Source organism: Myripristis murdjan, chromosome 10 (genome assembly GCF_902150065.1).
Source record: "Myripristis murdjan chromosome 10, fMyrMur1.1, whole genome shotgun sequence".
NCBI classification, from domain to species: Eukaryota; Metazoa; Chordata; class Actinopteri; order Holocentriformes; family Holocentridae; genus Myripristis; species Myripristis murdjan.
In genome coordinates, this window is record NC_043989.1 from 30734249 (window position 1) to 30748400 (window position 14152).

A 14152-nucleotide genomic window follows, 5' to 3' on the forward strand; every position below is an offset into this window, starting at 1 on the left:
AAGATAACACAACACAGACCACTTATGAATCACTCTACATCATGGGTAGGTATACCTGTACCTTGATTTGTGTGTGTGTGTGTGTGTGTGTGTGTGTGTGTGTGTGTGTGGTTCACATAATCATCCCTGTCACAGTCTGTGCTTCAAGTACATAGTCTCAGCAGTCTAGCAAATGGCTCAGGTTGGAAATGAACCCAGGCCAATGGGACTTAGTTTTAATACGTGGTATGTGCTCTAGCGGGTAGTCCCTCTGGGGATAATAATTGAACTGAAATATTGCACAATATTTGTTTTAAAACATACTTAAATAAAGCTGTATAGTTGGCAAGCTTTTTGTACAAAAATATAACCACTTGTCAGCCTAAATCACAAATTCAGGCTACAACAGAACAACATCCCATCCCCAGTAATTGTGATACATTAGATTCAGACTACATATTCATTCAAAGAAACTGTGGCATTATTGTGGTCACTGGTGAGAAATGCCATACAGGTGACTGGTGCAAACATGTAAGTGAAATACTTCCTCCCAGTTTGTATTTCAGTTTGGACAGCAACAAGCTTGGTATTCATTCGCAGAAATCATAGCAGACCAGCCAGGTTGGTAAACATGAGCAAACTGTCTGCAGTTTAGTTACAGGATATCTGGGTTTTGAAGTCTGTACAATTCAGTTGCCTTTTGCATTTTGAAGTCTGTAGAATTCAGCTGCCTTTTGCATGTTGGACCACCAACATGCAAAAACTGCATAGTGCAAAGTAAAGTGCTCTCAAAAATGCTCAGACTATCAGAACACAAAAAGGTACGACGCCATTTGATTGAGAATAAACGATTCTTTTTGCATTTCCTCTCATTTTTTCTTCTGCTGTTGATCTCTTCAGGGAGGAACAAGACTCTAGCATCCTCTGACATGGAAACCTTCAGGAAACAAGCTGCATGCCTCCAGTTACCCCAGCCTGCAAAGTTTCAGTACAACAATAGCGCAGGTCAGAAGGCAAAAGCCCTACATGCATGTTAGTAGGGTTGGGAAGTGCATGTGTTAGAATATATTTTGATTACAAAAAAAAAAAACCTGCTATCTGTTATGGTTGATGCCAGTAATCAGATTGCATTTTTGATTTTAAGGGGCCTACCTTTCAGATTGTTCAAACATGTTTAAGTTAAAAGAGCCTTTAGATTAACAGGATATATAGATTTAAATTTGTAGTTTATTTTTACTTTGTCTCTTCTCTTTACAGAGTTATGCCCCATTGGAGAGATTCCTGCTTTCCCTCAACAAATAAAAGAATACAACACAAATTGATGTGATACAGAAAAATGCTGTCAAGTGAAAGGAAAAAAAAAGTCTTTAATAAGTCTTTGTGTTTGGCCCATTTATTACACATTTTATATTGCTTCAAACCATTTCGCAAATCTTGCAAACTTAATTTTCGTATTACAGTGGAATGAATGTAAACCAGTGGTTGGGTTTTGGGTAAAGATTAGCAGAAACATAAAGTATGTACATTTGTAGATGTTACAGTAAACATGCAAATTGACTGGTGTGGTCCTTTAACAACAGAGCAACATTCTTGCATTACATTTTAAAAACAGTGTGACCTCACAACTATTAATAGTATGGAGGGTACTGGGTCACCTTAATTATTTTAAAGCTGATGAAGTAACCAGTTACTTTTAATAGTAACTTGCCTGCTTAATGTCCTGTAGTGAGCCTCATGTCCAGAGCAATGTTAACAGATAACAAGTAATGATTAATGAATTCAGGTCTTATCTAACCCTGGTAGTGGGCTGGCTGGCTTCACCTCTGTCTGGAACAGCAGTCATTGACTTCAAATCAAACACTGAGTCAAATAAATCAACTTAACCTGGGGTTTAGTAGCTCTTTCAACATTCACTATGATATTTTCATGACATAATCAGCCTGATGATGATGAGCAGGAGTGAACGGACATCAGAGTGGAGAAAGCCATGGAAACTTTTTTACTTTTTTATTGGACGACGAAGAATAATAAGAGTTTGCTTCCTAATTTTGTTTTTGTCAGGGTGAAAAAACATTGAAACAACACTGAGAACCTCATAGCCACCTCTATTGGGTCTTTTCTCTGTTATGTTCACTGTATTATTGTTTTGTTTTTATTGTTTTCATTGCTTTTTACTGTTTTTATTGCATTTTATTGTTTTTTTGCTCATTTTACTGTAAAACACTTTGGGAGGCCATTGGCTGTTTTAAATGTGTTACATAAATAAAGCTGACATTGACATTGGAAGCAGCATCATATCAGTCTGCATTTTATCAGTACATCAAGCCCCCAATACTTACGTCCTCCCCCCAGCACACACAGACACAGTCATCTGATTGCACAACGACATGGTTCAGCTGTTGTATATGAGACAGTGACTCGTCTACTGGTGGCCAGCAGCACAGATTGGGTTTTGCGGTGCTGGGTTCTTCATCAGGCCTCCACCATGCATTTTCTGTCCAAGGCACTTCTGCTGCTTGTGGTGCTGAGCTCAACCACAGCCTCTCTGACTCCTGAAGAATGTCTCGAGCTGGAGAAGACCCTCTCAGCAGAGGAGCTCCACACGGTATGTTGCCTTACATACACACAGGCATCTAGAGCCACAACTAGGAAAAACATGTGTTTTTCCATATTGAGTTTGGCTATGGATAGACAGTTTGTATGAAGCCATGAAGCCTCCATGGAAACAAACACTGCTAAAAGAAAGTCCAGCATTACTTTGTGTGGTTACCATTAAAGAATAATCCAAGACAAAGTGCATCTGAAGTTGTCAGCACCAATAAAACACAACACACAATCAGAAAAGAAGTCAATTAAATGTCTTACAGTATTTAGTTTTCATGATGTTGTCCTCATGATAGGCGTTATTTTCAGTTAAAGAGGTATTTATTCAGGTCAAGGTACATATTTGATCAAATGAATTGTTTTAAAGGCATGTTGACACACCTTTCTGTTTGTATATATGACCTTCTGTCACGGATGGAGGTGACAGGTGTGGGAACTAGGAGGGGCAAATAAGACACAGGTGAAATCACTAAAAAGAACCAGGCAAAGGAAACACACAGATACAAGAGACCAACCAAAACACAAGAAACACAAAACCATGACACCTTCATTAAACCTGCAAATGTATGTATCACATATTAAGACATCCACCTAATATAGTTGACTGCTTTTTGTATACACTTCATATTTTAGGTTATTTTTATTTTTTTATTTTTGTTATTTTGCATAATGCTGTAATCCTTTTTTTTTTTTTTTTTGCCATACCTTTTCAACATATATTCTAAGTAACATGATTTAATGCTGAGATGGACATTTGACCAGTATGGGACGTTGAAGTCCAGTATGAATACCAGTACTCTTAGTCTACTTGTACAAATACAAAGTATTACATTTGACCACTTTGATGTGACAAAAAACTAAAGAAACTAAAACTCACCTTTAAAATTGTATCTGTGTTAACCTAATTTAAATAGCTAAATTGCTGATGTTCTAGTTTCTTTGTCATATCATCTCACTTTTTTGCCACTGCATTGGTCCAAATTGACAGGGATAACCAAAGTTTGAACTCATCTTCACTCCTACTGGAAGAGGAGTGAAGCCAGGCATATCTCCCCTTTTCCAGATTATAGACCAGCTCAGGGCTGCCCTGTGTGCTGAGCAAAACTCAGAAGAGACTTAGCTCTAACAGAAGTAGAAAATGCTTTTCAAATTGCTAATCAAATTTCAGTGTGACTCGAATATGAACAAACAGTACGAGCCTACTTTCACCTTTGTTTACCTAGGTTTTAAGAACGATCAGTACTAGATGATACAGAGACATCTTTTGTTCTGCACACATACACAAATGGATCTCCTGTGCACACAGACAGGAGCATCTACAGCAAACATACAAGTTTACAAGACCTGTTAAGCAGCACTATTTCATAATGATGTCCTGGTTCTTCCAAATTTGGAACCAGTTCTCGATACCCATCCTTAGCCACCAGCGTCTACAGTCAAAAAACGCAAAGCGCATCCTAGATTTTTTTTTTCCACCAGCAACTGGAGCAAACACAGCCACAAAAATGATAAAAAAAAAAAAAAAAAAAGAGTGAGCTAGACAGTGAATGAAGTCAGGGACCAGCGAATAGCAACACTGAAGGATGTAGGATGGCGGTGATTGAGCAAGCAAGCCAGTGATGAGAGAGAGTGGAAGTAGCAAAACAAAATGCTTTTCAAAGGTTTTGAATCACTGCATCCACAAGCGGTTCTTCTTTATAGAGGTATAACAGCACACAGAACCAAACACATGATCTCCTCCAGGCTGCCTCCTGGTGGAGTTAATAATTCTGAAAGCCAAAAAAATGCAAATAATGACTGACATAACTGACTTCTCCCCTTAGATCTCAGGCAAGTGGACCCTGATTTTGGCTTATGGTAACACGGACAAGTCCAGAGCGTTACTGAAGACGGCAAACAGCTCCCAGACTGAATTTAGCTTTTCAAACAACAACCAAACATTGACCCTCAAACAGGCAAACATGGGGTGAGTACCGGTGGCTTTAACAAGTAGTTCAAAAAATGTTCATATGATTAAATGTCATTTTTGCTCCTCTGTATGACTGACATAACAAAACAATAATTCAATCTGTACTTCATGTTTTTTCAAATGCCATGGCTTAGTAGCACTTTCCTGGGAGAATTCTTTTTTATTTATTTTATTTAGCCTTTATTTAGCCAGGAAAAGTCCCATTGAAATTAAAAACCTCTTTTTCAAGAGAGACCTGGCCAAGACCGGCAGCCATGCAATCCAAAACACAAAGTTACTGACAAAGAAACAACATAACACATAAAACAAAAATACATTCATAAAATAGAAAAATAATTTACACACAAGCCACTTGATAATTATGTTAAAATTTTTAACAAAATTTTTTGTGGTCCATGCGTTGAATTACTGTGATAGGGCGGTTTACTTTTTTCTTTTTTTCTAGAAATGAAACATGCATTCGCTACTCAATGAATTTCACAGTTTCTGGAGATGAAATCCAACTATCACGTGAGTTGATCTATTACAGTGTTCTTTGTTTATGTAATTGAGATATGAAAATTCAAGTAAGTAATGTATTCAACCTGTGTTCTTATTTTAATTTTAATTTTAATTTTTATCATGGAAATTTTCTTTTTTTGGAGCATTTAATTATGACCTGGTTATTCCTACAAGTTAACTGAAATAATATATTTAAAATTTTCTCCTTTAATTCCCTTTTTCCTTTAGAAATTTTAATAACGGGCAAATGCTTTGTCATTGTGTGTTTCCCACTTTCTCCTTCAAGGTGGGAATACCTCTGACACAGTTTACTTCCTGCAGACCTGCACTGACTGTCTGGTGATGCTCCACAGTTTAGAGTCTCCCTCTGTAAAGAAAGCGGCATTTCTACTTATCTATGGTAGGAAACTCACCTCAGCCACCACCATGTGTAGTAACCACCTTGAGGTGGAGACAGAGGGAACTATTGAGTCCATTACTCTTAGGTGATCAGATGGAGAGAGACTGGTTGACAATTTCGTCAGGATACCGGAGAACTCCCTACGCTTTGTGTTAAGTGGCATGTGATGTTTAATGACCACAGTGAGTCAGGACCTCAGTTTAACATCTCACCTGAAGCATGGGATGTCCCACAGTACAGTGTCCACGTCACTGCACTGGGGTATTGGGCATTGGGATTTATTTGGACCAGAGTGCAGACTGGCCCCTACTGTCCCCCCATCACCACTTAGTTTTCCAAGGAGGTCACTCATCCAGGCACTAGCCAAGCCCACACCTGCTTAGCTTTGGTTACTCAAGAGAGCCAGGGTTTATGTTGGTATGGTTTCATTGAGAATGTATTGGCAATGGGATTTTCTCATGTGCCAGTATATAGGGATATAGTGGCATATGAAGACCACAGAACGTGCCTTGTACTCTTAGAAGCAAAAATTGGACCCAGTATACCACCGCCAGTACTATAATCTTATTGTTATATGGAAAAGAAAAAAAAAAACTTGAAGCTCTTTAACATTTTTACAAAACAGCTACTGGTTGTATGCCTTATGTTTCTGGATCCATAATGTTGCTCTGGGAAAAAAAAAAAAAAAGAAAAAGAAAAAGAAAAAAAGAAAGTTTCAGCAATGTTAAATGAACATTAAGTGTCAGGTTTAACTGTCTGTTTTTCAGAAATAGCAAGGGATTCTATTAGAATTTAGATTTTGCACAAGTTTTAACAATCATGGAGAAATGCATTGTAGAGGAGGCAGAAAGCAATAGCAGAGTGGAATGCAGTGCAGCCATATGACATATTGTGTTGTGAGTAAGGGGTAAAGCCATGATCATAGACTATCACAATGGCCATTATTCACCAATATTTGTTAAAACATTGGCTGGCTAGCTTCAATAATATGCCCACGGGCCTAACGCTGATAGAAAACAATAAGGTCATGCCATTTTTCTCACCAAAAGAACAGAAAACAACATTACAATGCCTCATTACAAAATAAATCCTGTATGCATCCTGCATCACAAACAGATGATATGTAACTATACAGTGTAATCTGAGGTGTATTTTCCTTTAATGTCTTTATTCCAGGAAAGACTGGGACGCTGCCAGAGTCTGAGCTGGAGAGAGCCGGGAAACAAGCCTTATGTCTTGATTTCGATCACCCTCCACACATGTTCTACAATGAAGGAGCAGGTTCCTATACAAATCCTCATATTAGTGATTAGCATGATGATAATTAAAGAATTCAGTGGCAAACAGTAAATAAATGGAATTACTGAAAATTGTATGTATTGATGAATTCACCACATTTGTTCATTAAATGCTTGTTTTTCTTTTTTTCCTGCAGAGTTTTGCCCTGAGAAGACTGAGGCCAGCGAAGTCAAGGAGCCAGAACAATAATAAACTGTGTTTTTCCCCTGGAAACTCACTGAAAAATGTGGATGTGCTCTTTAATATACTCTACATCAATAAAACTCTTGGGTCTTTTGCTGTTTCTATTTGTATTCCCCCCTAAGTCATACCATGAAACAAATTGCTTTTATCTTACCAAGACTTAAAGTAAAAGTATAAATGCATCACTGATTGCTAAAAAGAAAAAAAGAAAAAAACTTTTGCAAGACTAACTACATTTAATTTAACTAATGCAATTGCTTTTATGAAACTGGAGTTCCATGCTGGTGTCCTTCAAGGATAGGCATGAAGGAGCAGGTCACTGTGATATCACTGTAGACCTGCACTACTACAGGTCCAAGAAAATGTAAGAAATGTTTATTAACAAGGAAGTGGAGTGGATACAATCTGATCAGCTGATGGATTCAGTGCTCCTCTATGAGTAGAGACAACCACCACCTTGGGTCTTGAGAGACTTGTTCAATAAATTCAAAATACATGGCGATCAAGCTGAAAATAAGACTTTCTCTTAGGTTCTGAATAGCGGACACCTATGGAGATGCAGGACAATCTCAGAAACTACTGGGTCTATCAGCCTAAATTTTCTTTGCACAATTATGGCTGCATGATGAGGAACCTCTCTCTCTTCATTCACTGTCTAGCTCGCTTGACCAAGTTGCTCTGTCTCTGCAGGGTCACTACTGTTTCTCACTTTCATTTAGTGTCAGAGCAAGAGTTAAGATAGGTCTGATGCATCATGACTGTAAAAATAAATAATAATAATAAATTAATTAATAAATAAAATACGAGTTAAACAACTGTAGCTATTTCATATATCAGCTCACTATTTGCCTAATCTTTGCAGGTATGTAGTGATCTAGTGCAGGGGTGTCAAACTGGTGCCATGGAGGGCCGAGAGGCTGCAGGTTTTCATTCCATCTGAAAACTCCACCAGCTGATTTCACTGATCACCTCACCTCCAAGCAGAGAGGAGGGACTAATCAGTGAAATCACCTGGTGGAGTTTTCGGTTGGAATGAAACCTGCAGCCTCTCGGCCCTCCATGGCACCAGTTTGACACCCCTGATCTAGTGTGTATGTGTGTGTGTGTGTGTGTGTGTGTGTGTGTGTGTGTGTGTGTGTGTGTGTGTGTGTGTGTGTGTGTGTGAGAGAGTGAGTGAGTGAGTGAGTGAGTGAGTGAGTGAGTGAGTGAGTGAGTGAGAGAGAGAAAGAGCTTTAATAGTAATTTAATAGTAAGAGACCTTTAATAGTATTTTTTAATTTTGCCAATTTTAATTTGTGCTCTTTTTGAAATGCAGTTTCTGTCAAAAGCCATATGTCATCTGTTGAAGAGACAGAAATGTTTTGAGCCAAAGGTTCCCAACCGCTGTTATAATGTGTGTATTAAAGTAAAACAGGTCTTCATTGAGCGGCAAATCATTACTCTTTCCCCCACCAGAAGATTTCCCAAAGATTATCCATTCTTGTTCCATAGATTTTGTTTCAGATTTTTACACAGATTATTTGATGAAGAAATTTGTGGAAATAGACAGTACAATGCTTTAAGTGAATTCAAATGAAATGAATTACACTGACCTTGTTGTCTCACATGAGCATGATGCACCACCTGGTAAGCAATTACACAATTTCTATTTCCATTACAAGGTCAATCTGGAATTCTCCAGTTGCTCACGGCCTAATACAAACAACAAACTCAGCAAATATTTGAAAAACAGCAGCAGCTTGCCTGTATAAATACTGGATGTTTCAATGTATTCAAGCATCAGAAAGCTTTTGAAGAAGCTGTTACCCTGCTGCTGCTGTGCCACCATGGTTGTCCTACAGTTAGCCTCGGTCCTCATCTCTCTCCTGTGTTTTAGTGCCGCAGCACCACCAATGGAGGACTGCAGTCAGCTGAACAAGTCTCTGACAATGGATGAGCTTGACAAGGTAACAGCTCACCTCATAAGCCTATACATTATCTACCTCTGAATGTCTTCCTGTCTGTCACTCTTCCTTAGTAGTTATGTCATATTCAAATACTAGAATTACCGCTACATGATGGTATGATGAATAATGACCAGGAAAGTGTTTTCCACAGACTATTATGATATCACAGTGAAGCTGACTGATATAAAATGTCATGACTTCATTATTTTATCCTGTTAGACATAAGTATGAAACTTTGTCATAATTACTGTATGGACTGTTGACCTATGGCCATAAATGTGTTTTGTGAGATCATGGTGAAATTGACCTTTGACCTCCAAAATGTAAGCATTTCATCCTTGAGTCCAAATGGGCATTTTGTGCCAAATTTAAAGAGATTCCCTCAAAGTGTTCATAAGAATGGGATGGATGTACATACGTATGCATGGAAACAGAAACATGACAGCATCCAGACATACAGAAACATAATGCCTCCAGCCATGGCTGTTGTTGGCATGGAGGTATAATACAAATTGAAGCTGTATACACTCATGGACGAAAGTATTGGCACCCCTGGAAATTTTCCAGAAAATACATTAAATTACAAATGTTTTTGGTATACACATGTTTATTTCCTTTATGTGCACTGGAAAAACACAAAAAAACAGAACAAAAAAGCCAAATTTGACATAATTTTACACAAAACTCCAAAAACGGACTGGACAAAATTATTGGCACCCTTTTAAAACTGTGGGTAAATTTTCTAATAATAGATTTTTTTAAATTTCCATAATATAGAAATCACAAAATTTAAAGATATTCAAGATCCTCACATGAAAATCAACTATCATCAGTTACAAAAACATTGTTATGATAATCCATATTGATTGTACACTGGTGTTAATTTCTATTCGACTAATCACAATTTCTCATTCTACACAGATCTTGGGGAGATGGATCTTCATTCAGGGGTTGGCTAATCATGAAACTAGCACTATTGTGAAGACAATGACACTGAAAACCTCAGCAAACAATGACACCCTGTTGATGGTACAGGAAATCCAGTATGAAGAGTAAGTATAAGTTTGTGATCTCATCTCATCAGTCTTTGCCTTGCGCATATAACAGACTAGTGCAGTTCCCATTCAAAACATGCCTGTTTGCAGTGGTCCAAATGCTAGGCCAATGGTATTGTTGCCTGCAGCTTTCTGGAGAACCACTCATCCAAAGAACTTTTTTAGTGATATAAGGGCGTTTTTAACACCTGCAGTCAATGTCTCCATTCCCAATTTGTAATTCCCTTGAGGCAATCTTAGTATGTATGCTGAGAGGAAGGTACACATTCCTCTCACTTATCAACATTTATAGGAGCCAAGTCAACTAGTGGTGTTTGAGAAATGCTTGTTCATTTGTGCTCCTGCCCTGACACTTTTCACAGAATCATACTGCTCACACAGGTTTCATACATAGAGGAATTTGAATTCACTGACCTGCCCGAGGAAGTAGTGCACTTCCCCTTTAAAATGTTTTTGTGGTTTTTCTCTTGTAATATTAGTCAGTTTCAAAGAAGGGAATGTTAACTTGTTTATCATCAACATGACTAACAATATGTGTGTTTTGATTATGCCTCTTGAGAGAGTAAGAATGATTAATATTCCGTCAGTGTACACGAGTACTATTTAGCTCCAAATGTGGGGAGTTTGATGCCACCTTGGTTAAAGCAGCACTAATTCCAGAGACCCCTGACTGGCAACAGACAGCAGGTGACACCGTCTAAAAGGTTTTGGAAGACAGCAAACTTATTTGTGTTCCTTTTTTGTGGTGGGTCTGAATAACTTTTTTTTCTCTTTGAGCAATCAACGCCAGCATACATTTCGGCCAAACCAGCCTCAAACATGGGCACTGAGCACTATGAGCAGCTTTGGCATTTCTTCATTATTGCAATGCTCATTTGGGCTAAATATGACAACAGGGCAATGATTCCCTTGTTGCTCTATGTTAAGCCTTGCTTCACTTTGTTCCTGTCTTGCTAACTGCTAGTTGGTACCACTAACAAGTTGCTTCTTTCTGCTATCCACACTTTAATTTCATTATTCAACCTGTTGTATAATGACAAATAAACTTCCTTGTATCCTATGTGTTATGAGGTTCTATAATGTGCACCTGAGCTACAGGGGCTCAGGTGCACATTCAGCTCAAAACACATATTGCTTCCTGTAGCTGGGTCAAAAATTTGGTCAGGTCATGTTCACACCACAAACAAACTGCTCCAGAGTTTGTTGTAACCGTGCCAACACCAGCTCCTCAACAGGCTCTCAGTCCGGTTGTTTTAGTCCAACCCAAGTGCGAATGTTGGATTCACACCTGGACAAAGGGACGGCATCAAGGGAGTAAATGCACCGGAGTTCCAGTGACATGACAGTAATTCAATCTTTAACTCATCAAAGTTTTTAAATTGCTGTTGTAAAATCATCCTCTAGTAGGTCTTTCCTTGAAAAATCCTCAGGCACGCAGGACCTGCCACATTTTAAATTTCTGGTTGGTTTGGAATAAACGACTGGGTAGTTAGCATGTTCGCTTATTCAGTGCACCCCAGTCTTAACAAGGAGCTGCAATGTTCATGTGTGATCCCAGATGTATGGTGTCTAATCTAACACATGCCTCATTTTTGTTTGTCCTATCTGAGTCCAATGTTAACACAAGTGGTTCATAGATTGAACAAACTAATTATGACCTTTTACAATGTTCTTTTTTCCAGGAATGCCATGTGCATCCCCGTCCCAATGAATTTCACACTGTCTGGAAGTACAATCCAACTTAAACGTGAGTTGATACAAGCACTACTTGTGGAAGAGAGGAATAGTATATCAAATTCCTCTTTATATATGTAATTGAGATATAGAAAGGTCAAATTATGAATTCAAACTTAAAGGGATAGTCAATGTGGAAGACATAAGAAAACTAATCTACACATTATCATTATTATTATTATCATTAGTTAAGGTTTTCCATGCCAGCTTTTATCTTGAGCATGAGCATTTTCAGTTTAAATTTCACTTTTTTTCAATTTCACTTTCCATTTTCTAATTTCCTTTTTACATTATCAGCTTCTTTTTTCCAATTTCCTTTTTCTTTGTTTCTGTTTAATTATGGACTGATTTTTCCTAAAAGTAGAATGAAACAATGATCCATTTAAATTCTCTTTTAATTCCACATTTTTTTTCAGCGTTAATAATGGGTAAAGGGGCACCCCAGTAGCTCACTTGGTAGAGCGCGTGACACTTGTTAAGGCTGAGTCCCTGCCTTTCCCTTCTCTCTCTACTGTCACTATAAATAAAGCAGAAATGCAAAAAAAAAATCTTTAAAATAAATAAATAATGGGTAAACATTTCCTCTGTATGTGTGTGTATGTGTGTGTGTCATGTTTCCCTGTTTTTCTCTTCAAGGTGGGGATTCCTCTAACACAGCTTACTTCCTGCAGAGCTGTACTGACTGTCTGGTGATGTACACTTTAGACTCTGGCTTTGGAAAGAAATATGAATTTCTAAATATCTATGGTAAGCAATGAGAAGGAGAATAATCACAGGAATGATGCACTAATTAATGTTGGATACATAATGGTTGATAATGATAAGTAATGATGAATGTCTGGAAAAGACATTTTTTTTTAACCACACAAAACGTCCCTGCTTGGGTGGTACATGAGTGGTACGAGTGGTACTTCAGAAAAGGCAAGGAACTTTGGGAGTGGGGCTTGCAGGAACACCACTGATTAGTCAAACACCGCATTGCTTCATTTTATAAAGCAAGGAAGAACAGGGTGTCCATAAAGTCAAGTTAACAAATTTATTACAAAAGCAAATGAATAGACAAATCTGTGGAAATTATTACAAAATGAGTAGATATTGAAGTTTTTTGCCTCATGTAATATACCTCTATATGGGCACCATTAGTTGCACGAAGCACATCAAGACGGTACTCGATTTCTTGCCATGTTCGCTGTAGCAGAGCCTCATCAAAGGTGGCAATGGCACCAGTGATCTTTTGCTTCAGGTCGTTGATGTCTCGTATCTTTGTTTGATACACGATATCTTTACATAACCCTGTAGTTTCGCTGAGTCTGCGTATCTGATTTTGTTTCAGTAAACCACAATACACATTGTGCCTTTTCTTGAGTAGCCATTTTTATTTAACAGAACCTATTTCATCAACAGGGTACCTGAAATACACAAATACAATGTGATTAAAAACTTTGATAACCACTGAGTACATTGAACAAATCTGAATAACATCTCTAACATATGACTAACATATCTGTACTGTAGTATCAATTTAGGACATGTTTAAGATGAGACGAGAAGATTTCTTTGATAACATTAAAAGTAAAATGACACTCAGTTGGCTTCCCAACTCATTAAAAAAAAAAAAAAAATGAGCAAGAGTGTGATTGACTGAGCTTGGGCAAGTGAGAAAGAGAGAGACAGCACGGTGGTGCTGTACATGAGAAACCAATGAATGAGAGAGAATGGTGGGTAGGTTCTAGGACACAAATAGTCATCAAACACTCAAGGTTTACTGTAGACAGGTGTCCTTTGACTGTATCCAGACAGGATCAGGCATTGCAGCGCTGTGCACACGTTTGTGTGGAGGTGTTGGTGTCACCACACGGCTCAACTTTCTGCTGTCTGCCCTCTGAGACTGTTGGCCAGCTATGAGATTGGCCAACACAGCCTGATGACGGGTTGTGGTGGGGCAAAAGTTGATTCATGACTAAATTTTATCACAAAATAACTCTTCTCAAACAAATGGCAAACTGTAATAGAATCAGGTGGATTTTTCTTTAAATATATCTTTTTTCCAGGGAGGACTGGGAACCTGACAGAGTCAGACCTGGATCACACCAGGAAACAGGCCGAATGTCTTGGGTTCGAACCTCTGCACATGTTCAACAGTGAACCAGGTTCCTGCCCAACTCCTCAGAACCAGACCAGCCATGTCAAAGAGGAATAAAACAGTGTTTTTCATATGCAAACTCACTGAAAACTGTGGATGTGTTCTTTAATGTACTCTACATGGAGAAAGTCTTGGGTCTTTTGTCCTACCTAAACATATTTAGGCACAATTTGTATACCCCCCCAAACTCATACTATGAAACCAAAAAAAGGCTTAAAATAAAAGTATATAGGGATTGCTGAACGAGAAAACCTTAGCAACACTAAAAACACCTTATCTCTATCCATGCTGGTGTCCTTCAAGGACAGGCATGAAGGAGCAGATCACTGTGATATCACT

The 14152-nt window shown here is 38.2% G+C and overlaps 2 protein-coding genes across 2 annotated transcripts; both read left to right on the forward strand.

Annotated features, from left to right (window-relative positions):
- Positions 1-2381: 2381 nt before the first annotated feature.
- LOC115366842 (saxitoxin and tetrodotoxin-binding protein 1-like) lies at positions 2382-7023 on the forward strand. The gene is made up of 6 exons (XM_030062491.1): positions 2382-2584; positions 4407-4549; positions 4998-5062; positions 5340-5453; positions 6630-6734; positions 6889-7023. The coding sequence occupies exons 1-6, from the start codon at positions 2465-2467 to the stop codon at positions 6939-6941; spliced, it is 600 nt and encodes a 199-aa protein (XP_029918351.1). The 5' UTR covers positions 2382-2464; the 3' UTR covers positions 6942-7023.
- A 1738-nt stretch (positions 7024-8761) lies between these two features.
- On the forward strand, positions 8762-13870 carry LOC115366299 (saxitoxin and tetrodotoxin-binding protein 1-like). The gene is made up of 5 exons (XM_030061652.1): positions 8762-8881; positions 9803-9933; positions 11619-11683; positions 12307-12417; positions 13722-13870. The coding sequence occupies exons 1-5, from the start codon at positions 8762-8764 to the stop codon at positions 13868-13870; spliced, it is 576 nt and encodes a 191-aa protein (XP_029917512.1).
- The last annotated feature ends 282 nt before the right edge of the window (positions 13871-14152 follow it).